General features: G+C 40.5%; 3 protein-coding genes across 4 annotated transcripts in view; 1 reads left to right on the forward strand and 2 right to left on the reverse strand.

The window, feature by feature from the left end:
• pex14 (peroxisomal biogenesis factor 14) overlaps nt 1-5,023 on the reverse strand; it is a 46,955-nt gene extending 41,932 nt beyond the window's left edge. Inside the window, exons 1-2 of the mRNA XM_080470271.1 lie at nt 4,943-5,023; nt 2,500-2,550 (exon numbers count right to left, since the gene is read on the reverse strand). Of these exons, the coding sequence (XP_080326397.1) occupies nt 2,500-2,550; nt 4,943-4,978 (87 nt within the window). The 5' untranslated portion in view covers nt 4,979-5,023. The remainder of the gene's footprint in view (nt 1-2,499; nt 2,551-4,942) is intronic.
• A 3,073-nt stretch (nt 5,024-8,096) lies between these two features.
• dffa (DNA fragmentation factor, alpha polypeptide) lies at nt 8,097-15,174 on the forward strand. Its single transcript, XM_080468947.1, has 6 exons — nt 8,097-8,326; nt 9,632-9,790; nt 9,911-10,059; nt 10,869-11,073; nt 12,042-12,169; nt 12,636-15,174. The coding sequence occupies exons 1-6, from the start codon at nt 8,233-8,235 to the stop codon at nt 12,861-12,863; spliced, it is 963 nt and encodes a 320-aa protein (XP_080325073.1). The 5' UTR covers nt 8,097-8,232; the 3' UTR covers nt 12,864-15,174.
• A 1,603-nt stretch (nt 15,175-16,777) lies between these two features.
• masp2 (MBL associated serine protease 2) lies at nt 16,778-20,698 on the reverse strand. Of its 2 annotated transcripts, none has more exons than XM_080469917.1 (6): nt 20,634-20,698; nt 20,336-20,510; nt 20,074-20,251; nt 18,682-18,813; nt 17,305-17,501; nt 16,778-17,090 (listed from the first exon to the last, which is right to left on the reverse strand). In XM_080469917.1, the coding sequence occupies exons 1-6, from the start codon at nt 20,639-20,641 to the stop codon at nt 16,923-16,925; spliced, it is 858 nt and encodes a 285-aa protein (XP_080326043.1). In that variant the 5' UTR covers nt 20,642-20,698; the 3' UTR covers nt 16,778-16,922. The 2 variants fall into 2 exon arrangements, with proteins under 2 accessions (XP_080326043.1, XP_080326042.1); XM_080469916.1 differs by having other exon boundaries at nt 20,336-20,558.
• Between the last annotated feature and the right edge of the window lie 7,004 nt (nt 20,699-27,702).

A 27,702-nucleotide genomic window follows, 5' to 3' on the forward strand; every position in this document is an offset into this window, starting at 1 on the left:
CTGCCAGCACTCCCTTTCCTCTCATCCAGATAAAATCCTTTCAGACACAAATTTCAATTATTCACCTCATCCAAATAATGCCATGTGACAAGAATTATCCCTACTGTAATAATCCACTTAACTGGGAAAGAGCAGCTCATCAAAAAGAGAAAGGAGAAAAGGGGCTGGAAGTGAGGGTGGTGGTAGTGGGACTTGTCAACCAGTCTTGAATCAGGACCCTCGTAACAAGGATTTCTTCCTTTTTGAGGAGGCAGTCTTGGAGCGAACTGGGATGATGAAATTGAAGTAAATTGAAAGAAAGCCTGGGAGAATGCTCCCACAATCAATAACCCCAGGATTAAATTAGTCTTGGCATGAAGGGATGATGGGGGGAAGATGAAGAGTGAATGGCGGTGAATGACATTGAGACATGTAGGCTGAACAATGCAGCTCTCCTCCAACCTGGAAGCTGTGCCCAAACAAGGACAGTCAATGTACCTGGGATGCATTTCATCCCACTTAGCAATAACCCAACATCCCCGGTTATACCCATCACTGGGGCCAAGCATTTAATATTAAAACATCCATGCACACTTTACAAAAAAGAAAAAAAAAAAAGAGAAGAAAAAACAGCTTGTGTTCATTATTGTTGAATGTTGCCTTTTATTTATGCATTTGTTATCCTTCATTTAACCTGGAAAATCTCACTGAGAGAAAAACATTTATTTTCCAAGAGCGTCTCGGCCAAGATAGAAAAAAAAAAAACAAGAGTGATCACAGCACGACTGGAAATACAGAGTAGAACAATGAAAATTAAAAAAGAGACTCTAAAAAATGAATAGCTTAGAACTATTATAATAAATAAATCATTTCCAACCAGAAGCCTCCTGTTTATCATCTTTTAAATCATTCAAAGAGACCAACACACTCACTCAAATTTGTTTGCAGTCTGACGCAACGAATGACATACTTTTTGTTTTTTGCCAAGTTCTGCATGTACTTTGTGAATAGTAAATAGGAAACTGAATCCTGAAAGGAAAGAGAATGAACTCCTATAGAACTATTAACAATGTAAAGGAAGCAAACCCAGAACTGACTTGTGAATTACGATTAACCCGAAGTTCAGTCTGCAGGTGGATAAGAGAGTCCATGGCAGGTATATAGAAAACACCGGAAGGTTAAAAAAAAAAACACTAAACAAGATTAGTTATTGCCTGCAAGGCCTCATGACAAAGTCCAGAGGTTACAACTCGCAATATGCACACAGTGTAGTATTGAATATGGACCCTCTGAAAAATGGACCCAGGGTCTAAATTCCACAGCGGGATATGGACCCCTGCTTTAGAATATGGACCCCCGCCCCTAACAAAAATGTTCATATGAAAGATGTTCTTGACTGGGAAATAGATCTTAATGACTTGGAAATGGATCATTCCAAATGCAGCTTATATAAACACATCTAGAAACACTTTATTGCATTAATATGAAATGAAATGTTCTTGACCCCTACATAAAATGTGTATTATGTTATCTATGACCATTTATCTATGACCCCCCCCCCCCACATATAATATGTGTATTATGGTACTTAGGTCCATTTCCTATGACATAGACTCTTTACCTCTTGTATTTAATGTATGTTATTGTACCTGGGTCCATTTTCTGTGGCATAGAAATGTGCCACCTCTCTCTGCATCATCAGGCAAAGCCGTGTTCTTGAAGAACATGTGCGAGCACTTCAAACTTGCTGTCACTGTCTAAAAAATACTTGCTCATTCAGTTTGCAAAGGAGAACACCAGAATAAAGACAATATTTCAATTACTTCCTGATGACAATAAATATTCAGATTGTGGAGGTGACATAGAGAGACAACCTGACAATCAACACCCTAAACAAAGTATGTTTTCAAAGTACATTTTTTTCTGTTTGAGATGAAAACAACTGTCAAACAACTGCCCATTATGAAAATACACTTTTTCCAATTCTCTTATATACTACTCAGAACATGAAGTACATCTCTCGTTATACTTGAAGTGACTTGTCTGCTAATTGGAAGCCTTTAACATTGGGTGTCTCGGGGGATGGTGTAATATCAAGTGACTGGACAAATAAGAGTCTTTAATGTTACCGGAGCTCAAGGGACGAAGTATCTAATGTTCCATTTGGAAAGAATTTCCAGACTTTGATTTTTCAAAATGCTAAAGATACCAACTTTGCCGGTCGGCACACAATCAAGGCAGAGACCATCACGAGTGAAATCTGCCCTGTGGTTGCCGAACAGCTTTTATGTCCAGGAAAATAAACATTGATATTGACAAACAAACGTATTTCAACTATTCAGAAATTCTTATTTTTGCCTCTTTTTAAACCACAATTAAACAAATGTTATCAACTGTAACTCCAACCCAACTATCTTGATTTTGAACTTACCTCAAATCTAAAAAACAAAATTTTTAAGCCTGTTTTCCTCTATTTTGCATTGTGAAGGAGGTGATTTCAATTAAATAGTGAATCCTTACCAGTGCTTCTCTGGGACGAGCTGCTGCATCATCTCCTGGTGGATCGTCGTGCTGACAAAATAAACAACATCAGTATTAGACTGCCATCTAGTGGAGGACAGAGGAACTGTCGGTATAAAGGTTTCACATATGAAGAAAACAAACATGCACACGTTGAACATCAAATATCACACGTGACATCAATCCGTCATCGAAAGTCTCCTGCCTCCCATTTCATCGTCAGGTTCTCCAACCTCTAGGACACCACTGCTCACTACAAACGACACAAACTGGATACAAGTCCATAGATAGCAGTTAATATACTTGCAATTAACTCTTAGCATGTGTGTAAACAGCTGTAATTACCTTGTTTAGAAATAACTTTCTGTTGTTCTACTCGATTGTGAGACATGCTGTGAGGTTAGTACCAGGCATGATAACTGAGAAAGACTGTGTAAGATCATAATAAAGTATTGTTGTTAGTGCCTCCATCAGACTCGTGGATAAGATATTCATAGACTCTTCATGCAAAAGCTCCAGCTATATTTGGCACTCGGTGGCATTTGCAGCATTGTACCAGCAGAAGTAAAACACTGCACGAGTGTTACAGCTGCCTGAGGTCAAATGTTGAAGCCTCTATAGCAGCGGTGTCAAACGTACGGCCTGTGGGCCAGAACTGGCCCGACGGAGTCCAATCCAGCCCAAAAGATGAAATTTGACAGCTGTGAGAAATGTTGACATTAACTAGAACGTTTTTGGTTTTTATTTACCACCAGCAGTGCACAGGGGGAACTCATCTTCTTTCCACATAAGGTTGTTTTATGTGGCGAGTCTGTTCAGGTGGTCAGGATTACTACAAAGCTGCAGCAATGTATGAACTAGCCTGCTGTCTTTTTTGAGTTCCAGTGAGATGTGGCCACATGTTTTGTGTCTTTGAAGATGTTAACAGTATAATAAAAACCCACTGTGAACTGTAAGAGGACGATAAAGACTCCACTGCCAGCGATAGAAGACGTTGAGAGGAAACGTTGCCTGCACCGTGCTCACAACATCTTGAGGCCTCCTCACATCCGGGTCATTGACTGTTTATCTTTCTGCTCTCAGGCAGACGCTCCAGGTACCTCAGACCCAAAACCAGCAGAACAGCTTAGGAACAGCTTTTGCCCCCAGAGTTGCCTATCTTCTGAACTCTAACACCCCCCCCCCCCCCACAACTGTTCTCAATCTGAACTCCTCCATCTGCTGAACTTTCCTCTACACATTCGCACATGTGCATATACTGTACATTTTCACATTTTGCAAAGCCATGTCGTCCTACTGGTCTATATTCATACAAACCCTGTCGAGATAACATTGCACTTCTTGATTGGATTGCAGGGTATGAGGTATAATCTGATCGCAGCATATGTAGACTTGTCAATGTGGACTGAGACAGCTTACTAATTCTGCAGAAATGCATAAATCATTGTTTAGAGACAGAGATGTCACCATGACCTGAAAGATAAAAACAGCAGGAATTACAAACAAGAACACACAGCCCCTACATGATAAGACAACACCCATGCATCACTATTTTAGGACATTTTTAATAGACATGATCAGTTTTCGGTTTGGCAACCTGACGTATATTGACAAGTCTAAATTTGCTGGGATCAGGTTATAGCTCATACCCTTCAGGATGTCAAACGACCTTCCATTCCACTGTATTTGTGCATGTGTGATGATAATAAATAGGAATCCTAATCCTAAAAAATTATAAAGACTATGGTGAACTGAGGCATGATATTGTGGAAATTGCCGTTTTTAACTCAAATTTCAGGCTTGTCATGTGTCGTAAAGGGCTTGTTCGTTAAATGTGAATTTCATATTAAAATATGAATACGTTGTTCCAATCAAACAAAGACAAACATTTATACTTCTAGTAATGTACATATTATAATGCTGTTATTTACTGGTTCGGCCCACTGGCGATCACAAACTGCACTGCAGGTTAAACACAATGAGTTTGACACCCCTGTTTTAAAGTATTTACTGGACAGGATCGGTGTTTGAAAGCAAAATCAACATGTGAAGAAAGAAGTAGGCTTGTGTGGAGAACAACAGTGACCTTTCCCCTCCACAGATCAATACCTGCACACTTACACAGAGACGAAGCGACATGATAAAGACGTGGTTAAACTTAGACATCATATGCAAACCATATCATGTGGGGCGACGAATGTTGAACCCAAAACAACACCAGTGTCAACTTGTCCTCGTGTGTTTGTTTTAAAAAGCAACTTTTTAAAAGCTACATGTGTAGCCATGCTAACTAGCGAGCCTGCTAAGCTCTGCTAGATGAGCAATTGTAAACATCACCGAACACAATGACGGCATTTAAGAGTCACGGGTGCTGTATTCATGGCAGAAGGGTGTGCGTGTGTATCTGGACACCAACAGGAGCAGGTTATATTCGTGTTTGTACCTGTGTTTGTGAAGCAGGGGGCTCGGTGGATGCCATCTTCCTATCGAGGCTGCTCGACTGTTCTGTGATCGACTGCTTTCCTCCACTGGTTTGTGCGCGTGTCCGCGTCCGCGACCATGTGGTTTCGCCAACGTGCCAGCGCCAATTTAATATATAATAATAACACCGAACTTTTAAAAGTCACAACAGGATGGGTTTACTTATTTCATCAGAAAAACATCGATCAAAAATATGCTAAAATGTAAGTCAGTTCATATTTTTTGAATGAATGAGTTGTTTGGTAAAGTTTTTGAAAGTGTTTGCTCAACAATACAGCTTGCTTGAAACCTGTGACCTACTTACCAAGCTACAAAATGTACACAATACATCCATCCATCCATCCATCCATCCATCCATCCATCCATCCATCTACCTACTGCACACCTAACTTGCTTTTCCCCAAAAGATCATCACATTCAATGACACTCTTGTTATCTAAAGATGTTATATAGGTGAAAACTCTTTATCTTTACGGTCACCTCAGGATGAACTCTAATAACTTCGAGAGTGCTACAGTTTTATTGATCTTTTCTGAGATAATATCTGAATATTTAACTTTAACTGAGATTCAAGGCATCATTCTTTCACAATAGCTTGTCCTTGCCCCTAAATATTAAACCCGTTATTCATAGGTGACTAAAATATAAAACGTTTACATTCTCCTTGACAATGGAATATAAAAGTATATGGATACAGACATTGTATTAAAGGTTCACTTGGAAGAAACAGTACAATATCAAATTAATTGATCAATATAACCCTTTTATATATGTATATATAAAATATATATAAAAATAGAATTACTGTGGTAGTGTGATTAATCTGAGTCTGGATCCCATAGTTACTCTTCCTTTTATTCATTTAGTCATACAACCTCACAGCATGACAGCTCCAACACAATACTGTCAATCAAGACAAATGTGATGGATATATCCCAGTAGAAGAAGTAATAACTTACTAATGGAGCATCAATTTCCTTAATTGTTGCCAAGTGTCACATAAAAAGAAGTGAAAGTTGATATTGAGACATCCCAATGTCTCATGGAAAGAAATTGCTGTTTTATTTCCCAAGTGAAGTGTGACAGTGCTGTGAACGTTTCATTGTCTCACATTTTGGATCCACTTCCAACAATTATTACGAGTATTGCTTCTTAGAAGTATGCACTGGTGGAGATCACAGAGACTGTGCTGCCACAATCCTTGTCATTTGAGAAAAAATAAATAAAAAAGATGCCCACTCGACTAATGATTGTAAATATAATTGGACAAAATCGTGTTACATGAAAACATGGTGCTGGTGGTAAGTACTCTGACGTCAAATCACTAAATTACATCTCCGAGTCTAGGTTTGGGGGCCTTTGTGGATGGAGATTGTAAAATACCTGGAGATGTCAGTGTGTGTGTGGTTGTCTGCATCTCAGTATTTTTCCCCTGGCGACCTGCCCAAGCTACACGCTGAATCTTGCCCTGTGTCAGCCGCAGTTTTGCTCTGCAGAGAAAATAGAATTGATTTGGGGAAAATAATCAAAATACTAAAAAGATGATTCTCTCGAACCATTTAATCCAGATGTGAGTCACCATGGCAGAATGAAAGTCAGGGTAAACCCTGGACAGGTCTCCAGAGTTGAATGGCACTTTTCTTGTTTTGGAAGAAATTAATAATTATAATTAAAAAAACAACAACATAAAAAGCAATAATTGATTCGATAGAAAAAAGAAATATTAGACTTACCATACACTGCACTGCACACACACAAAACATTTTATGTTTATTATTATAACTTCTTACAAAATAAACAAAAATATTAATAAATCTTATTTCCATTCCATGTGTGATCCATCTACTTTTTTAGAGAAATGCATCAAATTCACCTTATACTATTTGTGTCATGTAACGATTTTATATACTTCAGTTACTATTGTAATTGTTCACTATCAAAGATTATTTCTGTGAGTACATCAAATCATTTGAAGATTCCACTTTCCTCTTCCATGAGCCTGCTTGGGCAGAAAACTACAAATCCCAGAGTTCATAGCGGCACGGCAGCACATTCCTGAGGCTGAATAGTCAAGGATATCCCATCCAAATAATGTGTCTGTGTTTACAACAGAAGTTATAGCATTGGTCTGTGCATTAGAATGGGTGGGCAAAATTGGGGCTCAGCAGTTGTTAATATGTTCAGACTCAGCAGCTGCTCTCATGGCCCTGCAGACAGGAAGGCCACGTGTCCGGTCTGACCTAATATTTGAGATTCGTTCTGCACTTAAGAGAGCTGAGTCAATAGGATCATCTGTGGCGTTTATGTGGGTCCCTGCTCACGTTGGAATCACAGCCAATGAGGTGGCAGATGCAACTGCAAAAAAGGTGCTGAATCATGACTTTATCAATGTATCCAAGTCTATCAGGTCTTAAGAGTATTTTAGTATTGTAGGACAGAAGATGTCTCAAATCTGGCAGAGAGAGTTTGGACACAGAGACTCGGGGGAGACATTACTATTCGATTCAACAAAGTGTAAAAAGGTGGGTACTCCAGTTGGTGAAATGGTGGATTTCAACAGGTCATTCTCTCCAGATTAAGATTAGGACACTCTGGTCTGGCCTCGAATTTGGCTTTAATTGGGAAAAGAACCAATAGTCTTTGTGAAGGTGGAAGAGAAGAGACTGTTCAGCAAATTTTGATGAACTGTGATGTGTATAGACATGAAATAATTCGTCTCTTCAAAAGACTTGGAAAAATTGGTTTTACAACTTTTTCACTAAAGACAATACTTGGTCCTGAATTGCAAAGGAGCGAAGTCACGGCGGCGCTGTTGGAATTTATATGCTATACCAATCTACACCTCAGGATCTGAGGCGCTCTGAACTCCTACATGGAGGAACAACAACAAACTACAAGTGGGAAGGCAGCAGTGCGCCAGGTGGCGCCTGTTATATTCACTCAAGAGGCTTGTAGCTTGAGAAAACATCCACTTTACGATAACATCAGACTGCGTTCACTCAGTGTATTCTCGAACTCACCAACGTCACATCCTTACGCATTTTGCGTACTCCAACTACGGATGTCCGTAAGGCACAACCATCAGTCCATTACAGCGCCCAGCCTGCCCAAAACGCAAAAGAAGAAGAAGAAGAAAGAGCGGCAGCACTTCCGTATTCCTGGAGAGACCGAGGGAGAGTAGTCGAGACCTGTGTGAGTCCTCAGTGGTTTTAGTCAAAGAAAGACGAGATATTCCTCTCCGTAAACCTCACCATGGCAGATAGGAAACCCTGTAAGGTGTGCAATTTCACACGACAGAAATCGTACGGTCTGGCTGTTCCCTCTCTGAATGAACTCAAGCAGAAAGGTGAGTTGTTGTCATGGCTCTAACTTCTAAAGGAAGGCATTGTTTTACTCTTTTAAATTAAACTGTAGATTATGTAAAGTTTATTTTAAGGGCTTATTTATTAAAAGCCACGTTGGTTCGAATTGACAACCTGAGCTGATTTATCTGTGGCCATCACCAGCAGCCTCTCCACCGTCATCATGTTCAAACTTGCAGCAGCTGAACATGAAGTTACTCTCCCTCTGCTCATTCTTTGACTAGTAGTCAACAGGCGTTTCCCAGATCACTGCTGCCAGTCCTGACCTATCTGTCAACCAAACATGTGGGTTTTAGGTCGACAAATGCCTATTTCAGAGACGGAAAGAGAACCGATCCATGTCTAGTGAAATACACCCAAGTTAGAAGTAGAAGTTCTATTGTCAAAACTAGTTTTAGTTACTTTTAACCATTGGATTATTTTATCACTCTTGTCAATAAAAGGCATTTTCAGGTAACCTGTTGGAAATATAAATTCATCAACGTTCACCCCGTGCTTTAAAGATTTGTATAAAACTGGATCCGTGAACAATACTTGTATAAGTACCAGCACGGAAAAAATGCTACAGTCTTGGGGTCACTTTAAGTTCACTGGTTCGAATCCCTCTGCAGACAAGTCACTGCCGAGGATTCATCAGCAAGCATGTAACCCCAATCTGCACAGTGAGCATCAACAAGAAGCATCCAGTGGAAAAATGCCTAATGAAACATCCATATCACGTGATGCTCAGTGAAGACCTTGGACAGGAGCAGCCAGATCACACCACCTAATCACAGTAATGACAGAAAAAGCAATCTGTTACTTCCACCTGGCTGATATATTCATATTTATTAAATTTCTTTTTTAGCCAACCTTCAGATGGAAAGTAGTTAGGATATTGACAGAATCTTGACATAATTTAAATTAAAACCAATTAAACAATTTTAGTGGCAATGAAATGGCACCCAAAGCAGGCAGTACAACCATGAGGGGAAAAACTGTGACAGTAATAAGAAAAATGAATATTTACATTGCTCGCATTGTGAGCAATACTAACACGTTAATAACAATAAAGAAATAAAAAGTTAAACTTAAATGGGATCACTGCGCTTGAAATTTTCTTTTTCCCTTTAGATCTACAATCAACCAAATGCAGCACATTCAAAAGGCATTACTCATAAGACAGTACAAAAGGAGTAAACAGGACAGACACTCAACAGCACTAAAGTAAATAACAACCACTTAGGTCAAAGAGCAGCTGACATATTTGAACTTCAGAGTCTTAAGCTTTGTCTGTGTTTCTCCTCCAGGGTGTGAGTTTCTTGGGTACAACCCCGGCGATCCAGTCACGCTGGTGCTCGAGAACGATGGGACGATAGTAGAAGATCAATCCTACTTCCTCTGTTTACCCACAAACACAAAGTTCATGCTGTTGCAAGAAAAAGAAACGTGGTCTCCAGCTCGAACGTGTAAGCAGATTTTTTTTTTCTCTCTCTCTGCCTGTGTCTCGTCTATAATCCAGACGGATTCCTGTCTGTAAAGAAAAGGATGAAATGCAAATGCCTTTGCACTGTTACTTTTCATTGTAGTTGAAGGTGGCACGGTCTGGATGGCCAGGGATTCAATGGTGCTGGAGGCGGATGCTGTGGATGCTTCGAGTGCACCTTTCTGGTACCTGGCCCAGCAGCTGAAGCAGGACCTGGCCAGCATCATCCTCATGTCTGAGGCAGACCTTCAGGTACCAACATCATTCCTCTTTTTAAAGACAGTATGTCCTTTTTGACTGACAAACGTGCTTTGTGCGTAGATAGCTTTTATGGGTGAATTGACATTGGAATTAAATGCAACTGAAAAGTAGTTAATACTTTGCGGTAGTTTTTGGGAAAACTGCTCCAGACAAGACTTGTGATGTTGTTTTCGAGGTTGGATCAGCTCACTGTAATAGAAAAACTGCTTCAGCAGATTTCTTTTTTTTTTTTTTTTTTTTTTGTCACTGTTCTTTTTGATTAAGTGACAACCTGCACATAAAACACAGCTATGAGGTGAAGAGCAGAAGGGGGTCTCTTTTTGATATAGTTCTTTTTAAAACTGGATTTTCATCCAATGCTCATTTGATAGATCGGATAATCATCCAATCGGAATGTTTGCGGTTCAAATGTATTCTCGCTCTGTTAGTGTGTGGAAGTGTCTGGACACTGAACCTAAAGTGGCTCATAGTGGTGTGTGAGCCGTGTGCTGCTGTCGCCATCAAAATGAGACTGTTTGCATCCATGTGTGAGTGAATGGCTGAATATGACAGATCATGTAAAATGTGCTGTATCCATTTAACATTTCTCACGTTGATTTAAAGTGATATTATTAGTGAAAACCAAAAATCCAAGATGTGTTAAATTTATCATGATGCTGTAGTTACTGGCGGATAAACTGGACATAGAACATGGATGAATAAATGGAGGTTTCATGTTGTATACACCGTGCGCAGGATCATGTGAATCCAGAGGTTAAAAAAGCCACCTATTGCATAAGTCGAACTCCCTGCTGTTCCAGAGCTTAGTGGATGCCCCGTGTCCTGAACTGGCATCCGCTCTGGGCTTCCCAGAGAAGAAGGCCGCAGATCTCCAGGAGACGCTGCAGAGTGTTTTGGATCGAAGAGAGGAGGAGAGACAGTCCAGGGAACTGCTCCAGCTCTACATCCAAGCTGTGGAGAAAGAGGACCGACAACAGGAACAGCTCAACCAGCCGACCCGGGGAGGTACGGCCGTGTTATAGACAACAGTTAAAAACTCTTTAAGGTTTAATTCTTGACTCACCTTCCAAAGAGATGTCATTATTTACACACTGGCTGTTTCATATCTTCTCTGTTAAAAAGTCATGATTGTCTCTATGACCTGTTGGCTTTTAAGCCCCGTTCAGGAACTGAATGGCACAGTGATCTTAAGTTATTGGATATTGCTCCGATTCTCTTACTACATCCACCAGTGTAAATAGAAATGTTCAAGTAGTCATAAAGCTGCTTCCAGCTTACGAGAGGGTTTTATACGACATTTTGCGATCGTATCTTTCTTTTGTTTTTAGATGTGGTTTGATAAACGGTAAAAGTATTAATACACTGAATTATTTGTTGTCACAATACTGACGATGTTTGGTAACTGTGACTTTGACATTAGCTCATGTGTTCCTCTGCCCATCAAAAAGCCCCAATCAATCACTATGATCAATAAAAACCCAGTGAAATAATGCATTATGATATGACTTCATGAGGTATAGACATTAAAAATACATGGTTGTTCATTAAACAAAGGACTGTGATGTGGAACTGATCAACATGCATTTCCAAATTAGTTTTATTGGTGTATAATTCTATTAGAATGTGGTTGCAAAGATCTGTATTTCTGTGTTTTAATGTGCCTTTGTCTTTTAGTTTGTGTTATTGCAGAATGACCAAATGTACAGTAAAAACAACAAAATGAATGAAATGAACAGTTTGATTGTTAAAAAAAAAAAAAAAGTTACAGTTTTTCTTCATTATCAGATTTTCTTTATTTATTTTTTTAACACATTTCATAGCAGTTCCTTTCTGGTTTGTAGAGGAAGAGTTGTACTGGTATCTTCTGGTCACTAGGTGGAACCGTTGTTGCTGTTGAATTGTCTCTCTCTTACAGCCACAAACCTTTTCAGACAAAAACGGATCCAGAGAGTAAGCCTGCTTTAATGTTTCAGGAGCCGTTGACGTGGACGTGCTGGATGGATTAGAGGTGGACTCGGCATCTGGATTCATGCGCAGGACGCTGATGGTCCTGAAAGGCAAAACAAGCCCAGAGACCAGGCTTTCCACTGAGGATCTGCAGGTATTCTAACCAATCTGCACTCAAACTACACCCCAACTTCTACTCTCTGTGGTCAGACATTCCCGGAAGAAAGCAATCTTGGAAAAGTTCATATCAAATTTAGACACGAGCAAACGATTTATGTTGCCTAGTCACAAAAAGATGTGCCAACTCTTCTGTCCTATGGGGTGTCTTGGACGTCATCATATTCTTACATCACTCCTTATGATGCAAAGCTAAAGATAACACGAGCCGCCACATGGACAAGTAGCTGTTAAAATGACATGGCAAGTATGTAAACCCCAAAGCAATGACCTCATTAGGCCCACCCTCATTTCAATACATCAGTATTTTGAAATTTTCTAATAATCTTCATTACATGGCAGGTTACTAAAATCACATCCCATGAGAGTAAAAACAAGCAGATAATAAATCTAAGTAGCTATGAAATCCATAAAGTGAAGCACCTGTTCATGTAACCTTTCAGGCGGTTGTGACAAAAGGAGTGGCGGCTATGGAGCGAGTGCTAGGCTGGGACAAAGCCAGGACGTCCGTGCTGGTGCAGGCCTGCGAGGCTGAGCTGGAAACGCGTCTGCAGAAGATTCTGGCGGTGCACTCCATCAGGAGCAGCACACAGCCGGACCGCAGCAGCCAGCAGCCCAGCGAGCAAAGCAAGGAGGAGGGCGACGAAATGCCGGCTCAGGGTAGCGACTAGACTGAGGCTTCACCTGAGCAGAGACTGATACGGATGCACGTGGCCTGCCTCGGGGGCAGCAGAATGGGATTTCACCCCCGTGCTGCTGATGGTGTCTTTAATGCTGGAATACATGAATACTGAAGATGTGAACGTCTGCATCATTTTATAAAACTAGCTCACCTTTTTGGAATTATTGGCCTCAAGAGGAAATCAGGGTGATTTGCACGGTCATGTTTATCAAAGACATGGCGACATAAACCTCTGGCATTTACTTTTTTTTTGGGCTGTTTACTTGTTTTGGTCGGCCGAAATGAGTACAGATAAACATATCCACATGAAAACTCAAAACCATGGTGTAAAAATCATGTGAAAGAGCATTTTTTTTATTAGTGATTGTTGATCAAACTTCATCTTATGGGTTAAATGTGCTGGTTCATCATTAACCTCACCAAATCACAGGATCTGCACAAGAAACGGTCCAGGACTGTGCTGCCTCTGGAAGCTTAAGGTTAAAGCACATCTCTCAAAGGCAGAAAACAAAGTCTTAAAAAAAAAAAAGCAATAATACATGTCCGATAACCCTATACCGCCAAAAAAAAACAATGTTTTCCAAATGAAATAACTCGCCCACTAATGAGCCTTTGCGACCTTTTCTTCTCTTCTGTCTATAACTGGAAATAACCATTCTTTACTTTACCCTAAGGTACCAGTCCTCAGCTTCAGATTCAATGCAAATAGTCTTAAAGGTCCCAAGAATCAGATTTTTTTTTTCCCTTCATGACCTCATGCAGGGAAATAACCACACCCTCTCATTTTGACCCATCCACAGATAAATGAGCTCTGCCCTCTAAAATCACGAGCTGGTGCCATTTGTTTCTCCTCTCTACCAGACAAATGAGAGGTAGTCGGGGTGGACAGACTCGGCTCAGTAGCATTTAAAGGTAGAGACACAGAAAGGGTCTGTTCTCAGTAGGGCTCACTAGAGGGACTTTTAGACCGGCTGAAATTCAAGACCAAGGCTGAATTTGAATATAATATTGTTTGATCTCTGACGACTATGTAAAATTCTTGAAAAACGGTATAATATGGGACCTACAATTAACAGAAATGAGCATTTGTCCAAAAATAATTTTGACCTCGCATAATCATTTGTAACATTTCTATTATAATTTTAGTATTCTTTGTCCATGAAACACAGCCAGTTTGGATTGGAAAATGTAAAAAAAAAAAAAAATTATCAATGTGCATCAGCATAAATACTACAGTTTTTGTTGCAGTTAATTTACAGTTGCCAACCAGACGAATCCTGTGCTTTCCTGCTTGCTCTTGGCTGTCATCAAGCAGTTTCCTGCCTAATGAAAAGTACTTCGAAATTTCTTTGCGCATGAGTCACTGTGTCACTTTTTTATTTATTTTTTTGACATTTTAAAATAAATGTACACGCGAGTGTGAAATTTATAGATTAACAGATGAGAAATGAACCATGATGAGAGCGGAGACTGTCTATCCCGGGCACCACACCAAAGAAAATGTACAGAAAAGGCTACGCAATGTTACAGTTTTGAGAGATATGTTCTAAGCAATCACTTTGTACAAACGCTAACCTCCTATGGGTAACAATAGCAATATTTTGCTGACTTTCACATAATAATTTATCATTCAGACAATTAAGACTTTGACAGGATGAGCTGTATGCCTCTTCGTACGTGCAAGCCTGGCTGAACACATTATAGCCAACATTGTGGGTCAGAATGACAGCGCGTCATCTCAGAATCAATATTACTGGATGAGCGCGCCTTAAGATAGTCTATTATACAGCATTATAGAAGTTATGTATCAGTCTGGTGGCTGTGTGATGTAAGACCGCGTGGACAATGTGTGCAGGTCTGTGTGACTCATGTTGGAGATAGCCTTTTTAAAGCCTGTCATCTCATTTGTCTCTGAGCAATGAACACAAACGATGAACTCCAGATCGTGGAAAGTTCTTTCTTTTGTGCTGCAGTGAGATTGAGGTGTCACTGCCTGCTTGTACTTCACTATTAGGGAAGAGTGTGGCACTCCCAGAGATCTCTTAATTACTCAGTATTGTGTCTGTGTACAAGACAAAATTTGGAGCTGCAGCATGACATAGTTTTATCAGGATATTCATATTCAGCTTTATGGGCACTGTGCTGTGCAATTATCCCAAAACATTTCATTTGTTGTATATAGGTTTTTGCTTAAGATTTTTATACGACGGTACAATATGTGAGGTAAGGTATTTTGACTGTATACGGGATTTTCTTCTTTTTTTTTTTTTAATAAATGAGCTTTCAGTCTCTTTATTGTCATATTTTGTTATTACTTCCATATTTTCACATTCTTGGAGAGAAAAACGTTCTTGCGCCACTGAGAAGTCCTTTAGAAAAAAACTAAAGTTGAAGATCGTGTTGGACAGCGGTTCTCAAAGTGTGGGTTGGGCCACCTCAGGGGTCACTTCGGGAATAATCAGAGGGTCAGCAGGGTGACTTTAATTGTCCTTTTAGGTAAAAAGATCTTGATTTATTTTATCGAAATTCCCATTTATAAAACTGAATTCATTGGAGGCATAACAGAAACAAATGAAACGAGTTTTTGTGCAAGCTGTTATCACGGTTGCAAGCTATGTATATATAAAGAGTTGGCAGATATTTTTAGATTAAAAGCACAAGAGGCACACAAAGAATTCTGCCTTTTATTGCCTCTTAATTGAAACAGCTATTAACAGAATTGACCTTCTCATGTTCAAATGTTCCATTAAATTGTTCTGTTGTTATTGTCTTTGTTTCTTTTGTTTGCTATTTTACAGATATTTTTGACTTTGTGTTTTGTTAGTTTCTATTGTTGGGGGGGGGGGGGGGGGGGGGGGGGGGGAATCCAGCATTCAACCAAAAACCTCTACTTGTCCTGAGACAAAGGTGAATCACATTGAAAACCCCTGATCTTAAAACTGGGAGCTTTTCTTTGTCAAAAAATCATTTAATTATAATAAATGATAATTTCCTTTACATGTTTTTTCTACACTGTCATACTAAGCTCATGCCGGAGTAGATGAGAGGTGTTCATATTTGCTGTGGGCCTGTTGAGCAGCATGCTGCTGCTGGATATTCCTCCAACAGCTGTTTAATGGGTTTCATGTTGTGCGTAATTCCTGTGGAAGAGAACGCTGACCAAGCTGAACTGTTGGCAGTGAGTACAATACGGCACAGGAGCAGTCAATTGTGCTATCATGTGTCACACAGTCTGTGAGGATCAGATTATGACTTAATGGTGCCGGTTTGCTCGGTAAGCGCCACACGTACCCCGAGGACTGTCTGAGCATTTCTTTACTTTCGTCGAATCTCATCCAGTTTTATCACACTGCTCCCGGAGAGGATTCCGCTGGACAGCGAACGCTGGGGTCAGATACGGGTCGACACATGTCTCGTCCTTTCTAACTTCAACATATGCGGCAGCAAATGCAGTTCATTCAAAGTTGGAATGATCTGGCGTCAAAAGGTGATAGAGTTCATATCAAAATGATGCTGACCTCAAGAAGGCATCATTTTCAATATACATTTTCTTTTTTTATATATAATGTATGACAGAAGCAACACCAACATAAGTGTTTTTCTTTCACACATTCCTACATTCAGACGTGGTCTTTTATGCCACTTATGGGGGCACACAGATGGTGGAAATATTACTAAGTGAATGCAAAAGAGACAAATGAGAGGCAATTTCATAGGGCTGAAGAACCCTGTAATGACTGTTTTGATAGGAGAAGAGCTTGGATTGCTTAGAACAAGCTGCATAATGCATGAAGGTTAAACAACTTAAATTTATGGTTTCTTCGACAAGACTTACTGACTTGCAGAAGGATTTCCTGACTGAATTGATCATTTTCACATTGACCATACATGAAGCCAGACAGTGTTTTAATGCTTGTTTATTATCGGGATCGCTGCCAAATTTATGAAATAAACTATATTTTATTATTCCCCGTGAGAAACAACAAACATGATTTCTAGAAAATCAGAATACGATTGGAATACGATTTGGTTTTTTTGGGGGTGAAAATCAACTGAGGCTTTCCACCTTGGTGCTGGTGTACCGGATCTTCCAACCATTATTTTTCCCACTTGCGTCCGACCTGAAGGAGACATGCACCTGGTAGCTCCCTGTGTCAATGCGGCCCGGTCGGGCTGAGCCACAGAAAGGCCCGTACTCCTGTCCCACTGTGGAAATCTTAAGAAGGCAAACGGATAATAAGAGAAAAGGATGGTGATTAATTGATTGTCTCACTGACTGATGTCTCTGCAAGGTTAAATATGCAGGAAACCGTATGAGCATACAGTATATCACCAGAGGAGACACGAGTCAGTGACAGACAGCCTCCACAAGCATGAGGAGGAATACATTGTCTTGTGCCTATTAGGGACGCTCGTGTTAATCTACTGACCTTCAATGAATCGTACGGGCAGGGGACGTCCTGGTGTCCCTCTATGTCAAAGGGTTCCAGGAAGTCCAGGATTATTCTGGAGCCCTGGGGCAGAAGGATGGCGTGATCACACCGACTCATGGGTGGGTAGGAGCTCGGGTAGCCCGGACTGGTCAACGCTCCCGACGGTGACGTCAACACCTGGCCAGGACATGGCACTGTGAAGAAGACACGCACGTTCGGACATCTGGAGAGCTCTGCCCGCTCATTTCAATACGGTCGACAGCACACTCCTGTACCAACAGCTGCTGGGTTATTATGTGTCGGCTATAAAAAGTTTTCTGATCAAAATGAAATAATACTTTCACATCAGTTGAAACATTTCCCGGCTTCATGAATGATGGGATTCATTCGACCTTGCGTTAATGCGCCGGGCAAATGTGCAGATGTTGGTGGAGACAGAAACAAATGAACATTGCAAAGAGGCAGAGTTGCTGTAATTCATATAATTAGCACAATCTGTAGGCACATAATCATTTTTTGCCTATTCATTGCATGATTTGTTTTGTCACCTTTTTTCCTCTGGCAAAGAATAATCATCCAAAGGCACATCAGCTAGTAATTGTGATTAATTACCAATTGTCAGCACACTATTAGCGCTGCACACAGGTATCCATTTTTAATGCCATTTTGAAGTTGCTTTTCCCTCAGGAATCAACAGTAATTAACCTTGCCTTACTCCATCTGGCAGAGATCAAGTACTTTATGCATCAGTCATCCTCTTCAGCCTGAAATTACTTAGCACTGGCCAGCTATGACAGAATAAAAATCCAATATGTAATGCGTGCCCTGTGTGAAATGTTACAAAATTGTTTTATGAAGACGCATTTCACAGTGCATCAGAGAAATAATGAGCACGTTTAAAAGGACAAATAGCTTTTCCTTGGGATAATTAAGTGTCACTAACAAACACAGCAACCAGATCTAATTTCCTCCTCAAAAAGCCTGCAATGACCCACAAATATGTATGCTAATTATCTCCATAAACACGTCAGAACTACTTTAACAAACTGTGGCAGCTGAAAGACTTTTATGTAAATATCATCTGCAAATGTGGGAAATTAAAAGTGTAGTCGAAAGTCACACACACAGGTCAATACACACTAATGAGAACCGCTTTGCTGTATTGCCACCCAATATCTGTGGTGTGTGTGGATGTGAGGAGTTGAGCATGAGTGCATTTACCTTGAGGAACGCCGCATACCCTAATTACAGAGATCAATACACAGTCAATCACTGTGCAGGCCATACTCTCAGCAGTGCCCCTCGGCATCCAGCTTTTCTGTGATTGTGCTCAGATGAGCGTGCCTCTTGAGCTCCGGTGTGTTTCCCTCTTACCTGTGCAGGATCTTTTGTTGTCATGGAGAAGGTGTCCTTGTCTGCATGTGCAGTAATAGCCCCCTATGTAATTGTGGCAAAAGTGATCACACACTCTCTCCCCATCCACCCTGGACAGACACTCGTTGATGTCTAGGACAGACAGACACAGCAGAGAGCAAAGTGTTACACAGTAAACATTCCATTTTCTCTCCATGAGCCCACTCAAGTTAAAGGATGGGGAGTTGTCGTCACATTCTGTAATACCTCAGTTAGTGTCATTATTTACCTCTCGTGCTTGATTATTTGCTCGGCCTTTGCAAGGCAGGCTGACGCTAATTAAGTCTGGTTCATTTTAGTTTTGGCCAAACAAATGATTCAAACAAAGGTGCCTGCGGAAGGGTCAAAGGTGTTATTGTGACAGCCAATTAAATTATGTTTCCATTGAAGAATGTACTAATGATAGAAACATACACCAAATTTAGAAATTATTTTCTTTGTAGGTGGAATTTCCCATAGAAATTAACCACAGAGTAGAGAATGCAGGTAAAGAAAATCACATTTTTGTTTGATTTTTGAAGCTGCAATTCAAACTCAACTGCCATCCTAATGTTTGAGTTTTCTTTTATTAACCTGTGCTGCACCTCACTGCCATATTTTGTAACTATTATGATGCAGGATGTGCTTTGGATGGTTTGGAGGGATATATACCCCCTCTCTGCTGAGAAAAAGTGATATCCTACACAGCGATACTTCCACAGACCAGACAAAACCAAGGAAGTAAAAGCTTTTAAAATGTAAGCGCCGTCTCTTCTCACATATTGAGAGAGAAACTAGTCCGACTAAACGCTTAACTCCACACACCCTTTGACTTACACCAAAAAGTTCAAATGAAAAGGTGTGTCGCCAACCTCAGAGTCAGAGGGAATAAACATTTCTTGGTGAGGCTTGTTTTTTTGGGGTTTTTTTTACGATAAAAGTAAGCAGCAGGAAAAATCTGGAGGTCAGAGTGAACCCAGGTTGATTTTGTTTTCTTTTGATTTTAGAAAAGAAATCGGATGAAAGTAAATAAACTATTTAGTTTTAATGGAAAGCCTTCAGTGGGCAACAGTTTCCGACGACACTGTATAAAGACTTTTCAATGAAAAGCATCTATCACAAGAGGCAGTATGCAGTATTTTTGCCTATAGATTGATACAGCCGTTATCATTGACATCCAACCATGTGACGTGTTGCAGTTGGCGGATCAGGATGCAATGTACCTCTGTGTGAGGGGGGTGCATTCGCCCACACTTTGAAAACCCTTTGCTGCTTGTGAAGTTAAAATTGTGGTATTATTTCTGTAGAGCCTCTCCAACCCCTTTCCAAAAATGTTACTGCCCTCTGGCAACAAATGTCACTATTTTGCATCACCTTCTGAGGTGTAAAATGCTTGGAAGCCGGTGAATCGGCCCTCGTTAGAGTAGTCACTCCTAAAGACCACTGACATGAGGTTCCCGGCCGACAGGATGACGGTGTTCCTCGGGGTGCTTTCGTGGTTCTTCGCTTCCTCTCCGCAGAACCGCAAGGTTTCATTCCCCTCTGCCAAAACCTGGTTTGACAAGGTCAGAGGGCTTTTTTTTTTTAAGTGTCTCTAGCGCAGATAATTGGGGGCTGCAGTTTCGCCTGTGTGTACCTGGACGTAGTCGTATTCACACTGGTCGGAGGGTTCCAAACTGAAGTGGGTGAAGTAGAGTTTGACCCTGTGGCCGTTTGGGACTGTGATGTTCCACACTATGCGCTGGTTGTTTGGGTATGGCTGGGGGTAACCGGGGGAGGTGAGGCTGCCGTATAATCCTGTCATTTCCACACTCAGTGAAACATGGAGGAGGGAGAAAAGGACAAATACATAGGGGTTACTGGAGAGAGAAAAAAAGCTGTGTGATGGGAGCCGTTTCAAGGATCATGTTGCAAAATGAGAAAGTGACACTCACCTGGTCATACTGGCTCTTCAGTCCTCAGACAGTCCGTGCTTTGGTAGGCTCGTTCCCACCGATCTGAAGGTAAATGAACTCTATCCTGGCCGGCTGACATTTAAGTAAACAAATGGGACAGGGCACATGATCACTTTGTCATCATTCCCCACCTTGTTCACCCACAGAAGTCTATCAGACTAATATATGCCAGAACAATTTGTTTTCATTCATGATCTGCGATCCCCTTTCTCTCGTTGTTTTGTTTCCCTCACTGCATTAACAGGGAATTGATGATAGTGACTATCGAAGTTCCCCGAGCAATCGTTGTCTGAGAACACACAGTTTTCGTCACCTTTGATCAGGTGAAATGTCTTGGATGTAACCTGAACACTGAAGGAATTTGCGCACAACAACCCCCTATTACTCGCATCGCACTCGAGCACCCTGTGATTCTTGTTTAGACAGTGAGGCTGATCAGAGCCGACTCACGCAGCTAATTATTTCAGACCCTGCTCGCGTGATGGCTGAGCTGTGAGCCTATTAGATAAAAGCAACGGGAAAAATAAATGCACTATACGTACACAATATTTACCAGCCGGGCCCTTTTGTTTGCGCTTAATTAATGTATCAGGGATTAAAAACAAGAAAAACAGCATTGAATCAGCAACAGTTTCACAAATGAATGAAACCAGATTGCTCCATGTTCTGCTTTTTATTTTTCCTCTCCTCTAATGTCTGCAACTGCACTTTGCTTTGTGCTCTAGGGTCAGACTTCATTGTAAAAGCTATGATAATGAGGGCATTGCAGAGGATCCATCCTGTCTCTTTTTGATGGAATGTGGATATTATTGTTATTCATAAGTGACCAGGGCCTTTCAGCCAGCAGCAGTTGGAGAATAAATACTTTATAATAACCAAACCTCTGTTTTGCCTGACACTTAAGGCCCTAATGGCTACTATTTGAAGTGAATTACAATAATTATCCACATAAGCATCAATGTTAATTTCCATGTACAAATGAGCTTTTTTTATTTTACCATGCTCTTTTTCATCTCTAACCTTTTTGTGTACTGACGTTGTGCCGGTGGGATATGAAGCCGTGCAGGAGTCTCTACTCGTGCAGATGTTCTCCGCTCGAAAAATCATCCAGCTGCTGCTCAGGCTTTCATGAGCCGGTATGACGCACCGACATAAATGCCACCCACGACACCTAAACATAGCGTTTTCGACAAATTTACTTTCAGCATGAAAACAATTAATAATTGCCGTGGCGTCTATGTTACATGGAGCTTGGGAGATATAAAGCCTCCAGGTGGCTTTCTAGAGAACTCAAGGGGTCTCGAAGGTGAGAAAAGAGAATTATCCTCAGTTGTTTTTCCTTACTCTCTGAGGAGCTGAATCACCTGTCACAACATCCTGACAACTCTCTTATATTTAGCCCTGTATTTTATTGTACTCCAGGATGAAATGTATTTTTTCCTCAAGTTTTACTCTCTACAATAGAAAGAGCTTCTCTGTTCTAACTCAAGGCACAATATGTTGCCGTTTTAAAGGCAAGGCCAGGCAAATTTATTTATTGAGCGCCCTTCAAACACAAGGCAATTTGCAGTGCTTTACAAAGAAATAAAAGAAATACATTAAAACAAATTGATTAAAAACAGCCTCAAATAAAGAAGAGTAAATAAATGAATAGCTTTATTAACATAAAGGTAATAAAATCTAAGGTAATACAATAAGTAACATGAAAGAGAGAATGAGAAGAGTTTTCTTTGGTATACTTTAATTTTCAGACCTGGCACACATAATATTACATTACTGTGTAATAAACACCACAACTTCAGAGCTTCTGGTTGTTGTTTACGACCTCTTCGAATTTTTTCTTTTATCCTTGTAACAACAAGGATTATTGTTATATCCTCCTGTTTCTGTGCAAACATTCCTGGTTAGTAACTGATTACAGTTACTTCTACAGCTATCATTTATATGTTTTTATTTTAGTTTTAGAGCTCGTAGAAATTTAAAGACGTCTTAAAGAGCTAAGTAGAAGTGAATTAGAAATAATGGGATTGATTGTTCATATTGAAGAGATTTCACCAGTGTTGTGATCAGGTCCAAGTTCAGAAGAGTTTGCGTGTTCTCTTTATTTTTTTTCTAAAAGCCTGTTTTCTTGCCACGCTCATTGTATAATGTATTAATGCATTTAGAACTGGAAGACGTGTTTTAAGTTCAGCCTTTGCTGTGGGTGTTTCTGCATTTTGAAAGGTCATTGCAGTGATTGGCGTTGAAAAGCCCGCAGATGTAGTAATTAGAAGTTGCAAACCAACTAATCCTTCATATTTTGCTGCTTGTTTGCTTTATTGACTTGAAAAAGATTTCTTAGTGTTTAGTATGTATCCGCCGCCTATTATGAAATAGAAAAGGCAACCTCGTCCTTCCAAAATGGCCCACAGGTATGCACCCTGGCACCTTTTTCATCTTTTCCGATGCAGGCTTTTTTTAGCTTCTCAGCTTCATAACCTTTTCACACCCTAAGGTCATAACTTTAAAGTGTGAGAAACCTTTCTTTCCATTATGGCTCGCCGTGGACCCGAGGCGTCACCCTTTGCTACGGAACACACAAATGAAATGAGAGAAGAAAAGCACAATTAACACATAAAGCTTAAAGTCAAACGTTTGAGGAGTTTGAATACATGTAACCGCAAGCCAAAATGAAATAATTGAAAGCAAAAGCCAATTTAATTAAATGCTATAAAACAACTGTGCACGCATATCATATAAGCAAGAGTCCTTTTCGGCCAAATGACAGAAATAGAGACTGAGGTGAAGCTGTAGACAAATTACTGGAGCAACTCTATAGATGGTGAATGATGATTCGCAGCAGGGAGTCTTTCATTTCATTAAAATGCACTGGGATGGATGTAATGTCTCACGCGTGACGTCCGTAAGTCCACACACTTGATTTCATTGTGAAACAGCTGATTCCTTCATATTGTCACCTGCTGAAAAGTCAAATCTGAAGGTGTTTCAAATGACAAGCCAATATCAGAGTAAATTTGCTCTTATATTGAGAAGTGAAGTCAATAACATGAAGTCAATTAATAATAAACAGTCATCTCGAGTTTATTTGCTGTAACTTAATCAGGCAAAAAAATAAATAGCCTTTCTTAAAGCACCAATCTTTGGGGCTTCAGGGGACATATTAATACTGGGTCAAGTATTTGTACATGTGCGTCATGAAAAAAAAAAAAAACATTTGCTAAACATTGAATAAAATTCAGCGTTGTGCTTGTGCGTGCACAATAGTAAATCGGCTCTCACACACTCACACACACACACACACACACACACACACACACACACACACACACACACACACACACACACACACACACACACACACACACACACACACACACACATGCACTTAAAACGTGCAGAGACACAAGACGCCGGCTGTTTTGATTTCAGCTTGATCAAGTCCTGCGTGTCCATGTGCACAGGATGAACACTTTCCTCACAGTGCTGCTCCGCCTGCTTGCTGTGCCATGCAGTAATGAAGTGCTTCCGTATAGGAAGCCAGTCAGTCATTAAAAGAAGAATAGGCCACTTGAGATCAGTGGAACCGAAGGCTGGATGGCGGCTGTTTGTTCCTCGAGACTCAACTAAAGACGGGAATAGGGATGTATAGAGCTTTAATCCAGTAATATATGAGACGCTAGGAGGAGAAACATGAGGAAACTTTCCTATTTCATATTTTACTCATCTCTTTGTTGGTCTTTCAGCGACCCTAACAAGCTGCTTGTAGTTTGTCTAAGGTACGGAATCTCTCTGAACATCTTGTGCGAACAAATTATCCTACCAGACATGGTGGTACACTCTGTGAGTGTATTTACCCCCACTATGACATCCCTCTGCTTCTTCGTCCTCACTCTCATCCGCTTCCTCCTTTCCACCAGCTACAATCAGAGCAGTCCCAACCACCCACAGGCTGTAAACTGTAATTAAGGACTTGAATAAGTGGGGATGTGTCAGTTGAGCTGAACGCCGAGGAACAATGTGGAGTTAATCCACTGCAATTTGCTCCTCCACTGTAGTTATGCAAAAAAAAAAAAAGAAAAAGAAAAGACAGTTTATGCTTGCACAGTACACTACCTGCTGCAAATAACAGATAGTTTTAAAGTAACACAGGCCAAGATGTTCTTTATGTCACGTTCACTCTTTCTTCAGTGTGCGATTTCCTGCAGACACGTCAAACGCCGCCGGCACAAACATGAACCTTTTCATTTTGAGGACAGAGGTGGGAAAAAAAAGGTTTTTGAAGACCACTGCATCTCAGTTCCTGGGCCTGACTTTTGTTTTCATACACGTAAACAATTGCTTTCACTTGAGCCCCGAGGCCAGATGTTCGCCAGCTACAGAAACAGAATTGATTGAATGAGTCAATATATATTAACATTTTTCTTTGTTCTGAGGAGAGCGGCAAGTTCGGTTTAATGTTTCCATCAACACGCCCATTGTTCCTGTTCCCTGTGTGTGGGCGCAGGAACAAAAAAATGGCATACAACAAAAACGCACCTGGAAATGTCTCACAGTGATTTCTTCGGGGGGGGGGGGGGGGGGGGGGGGGGTTGGAGTTAAAAAAAAAAAACACTTCACTTTTTGCATGTTTCGATCAGATGATCTCAGAGAGTAAATACTTTCCGCAAGTATTTTTGGAGAAAGTTCCTCGTGACCACGCAACATTTTCAAACATGGAGGTGAATAATAAATGTTAAACTTTCCTCTTCTGTCAGCAGTGTAAACTTAGTAAAACAGGAAAGTTTCCAATATATTGTAAAAGTTGAATGCATCGCTTTAAAAGAGAAGTACCCTCGGTTTATTCAAGTGAGTTTTGTGCCTTTATGTCAACTGGGGAACATTTTTACTGGCTTACTTACTTTTCTGTACCAGCCAGGGTCAAACAAACCTCCTTTTGGAGGAAGGTCGATGGAAAATGGCGAAGAAAAAAAAAAAAAAAGTGGCACAGATTTGTTGTCAAAGCATATCTGTATAACGAGATATTCTCCAGGCTGGGCCAATGGAGCTTTTTAAAAATAGTAATCACTTACCTTCAATAAATTCATACGATATATAAACAGGGAGACGCACGCGCTTCAGTGCTTTTAAGCACTCCAAATGTTAAACCCACATGTTCCGCTCCTACTTTATTGTTCGTCTTGGGTCCCAGCATCCACAGATGCTAATCACTGAGAATGTCTCCTGATGAATTGATGCTGAGCCTTTTGTGCGGGATTTCATTCCTGACGTCAGGCCCATTACTCTTTCAATTTGGCCCGGCTCGGCTCTTTTTCACAGATAACAAATATGGTCATTTCCTTGCTAATTCAAACAGGCTCCAGCTTCAGCGATTCAGCAGACTGCCATGAGGCAGTAAAGCAGTCAGTGACGGCGGGTGTGAGAAAGCAATGATGAGAAATGGCATGCAGGTGCTGCTCTCGCGCCTGAATCCTTTCTTTCATTACCACGTCCCACGACGCCACGCTTTCTCCTTAATTGTGTTTCAAATAGCGCTTTTGTTTAGATATTTATTTATATATTTATACAATCCTACTTCCAGATAGCTCAAAAGCAAGTGACATTTATTTTTTTTAACTTAAACAAGAAAAAAAGACTTTTTTTTTTAAAAATCTCACAAAATACCTCCAAACCTCAATTGATATTGCTGCCAGACTCCCAATGAGCAAACCCAAATGTAATAGTGCTGACCGGCCATGACTCAAAAGACTTCAATAGTGATATTAATGAGGGGTTATTTTGTGTATAATTGATTAAACATTCCCACGTTTGTTAGTCATGAGAAAAATGACTGTCAGCCTGAACATTAAACATGGATTTCCAATAAGACTAATGGCACGACTCTCTTGTAAGCAGCAGCACGGGCTGTACATGCCATTAACAACCGAAACCCATCACTGTCACCCTTAATGCTGTGGTGACATTTAGGTTCTTGATGGCCCATATCGCTTATTTTCCCTCAGTGTAGAGGCCCGGACATTTGACATGAGGGAATTTCATGTTGTTAGAGCAACTGCAATCAGGTGTATTGCCATCCCACAAGGGTCCAATTGTCCTGAAAATAGTCAAAAGCAGGACGACACGCTGGGAGAAAATAACATTACTTCAGATTCTCATCTGCTGCTGTGGCAACAAATCTATTACAGGTGCAAAGGCTAAGCCAAACAAGGACAGCTCTGGTTGCTAATCACAAGAAGGGTCACCTTTGTGATTAGAGACCTATATTGTACACAATGCAGCACTTAAACAAGAGAGTCAATATCATTGTGTGATACTATCTTCCCTTTCTGCAGACAATTCCTCTAATGATACTGTCAATGTGATTGGCTCGTGGTCGTGACACTTGGTAGAAAAGCCAAACTAATGAACTGTGATGTAACACCCACCATTTTCTCATGATGGATTGCACTTATTCTGATACAAGTTTACACACTTTATGAAACACAGCAGCCCTGAGCATTTGAAGGCTGCGTCCTTCACAGATTTCATGATTTAATTCTTTGTCTTTCTTCAAACCAGTCACCTTTATCATGATTGTGACCCTCGCGTACTGGGCAGAGAAAAGGCATGAGATTAGGACGTTTTCTAACTTTAACAGTATTTCATTCACCAAACAGAAAATTGGTCTTGGAGGTCACTGTCAGCTGGCGTCTTTGAAATGTGGTCATCATAACACTACTGGATTACATTTTTTTTTTTTTTCCTTTTTAAAAAATGTCAAGATTCGTTCACTTGTTCAATGAAGCAGAAAACAATTATTCCTTACATCTTTTGCACTGTCGCCCAGTCACAACCCCACAACTCCATACGGCAATGCCTCTGCTTCTCTGGCTCCACATTGTAGGCTGACTTTGACTTGATTTTTACAGTTTGCACAGAAACATACAGTGAAAGTTTCAAACAGGTTAAGTCAAAACACATATGAAGGCTGAAAACGTCCAGATCCCTTCACTTTGCAAACTAAATGATATCTGCTTCTGAATGAAACTTCCATTTTAAATTTTTTTCCTGA

This window comes from Lipophrys pholis (genome assembly GCF_963383615.2).
Source record: "Lipophrys pholis genome assembly, chromosome: 8".
Classification (NCBI taxonomy): domain Eukaryota; kingdom Metazoa; phylum Chordata; class Actinopteri; order Blenniiformes; family Blenniidae; genus Lipophrys; species Lipophrys pholis.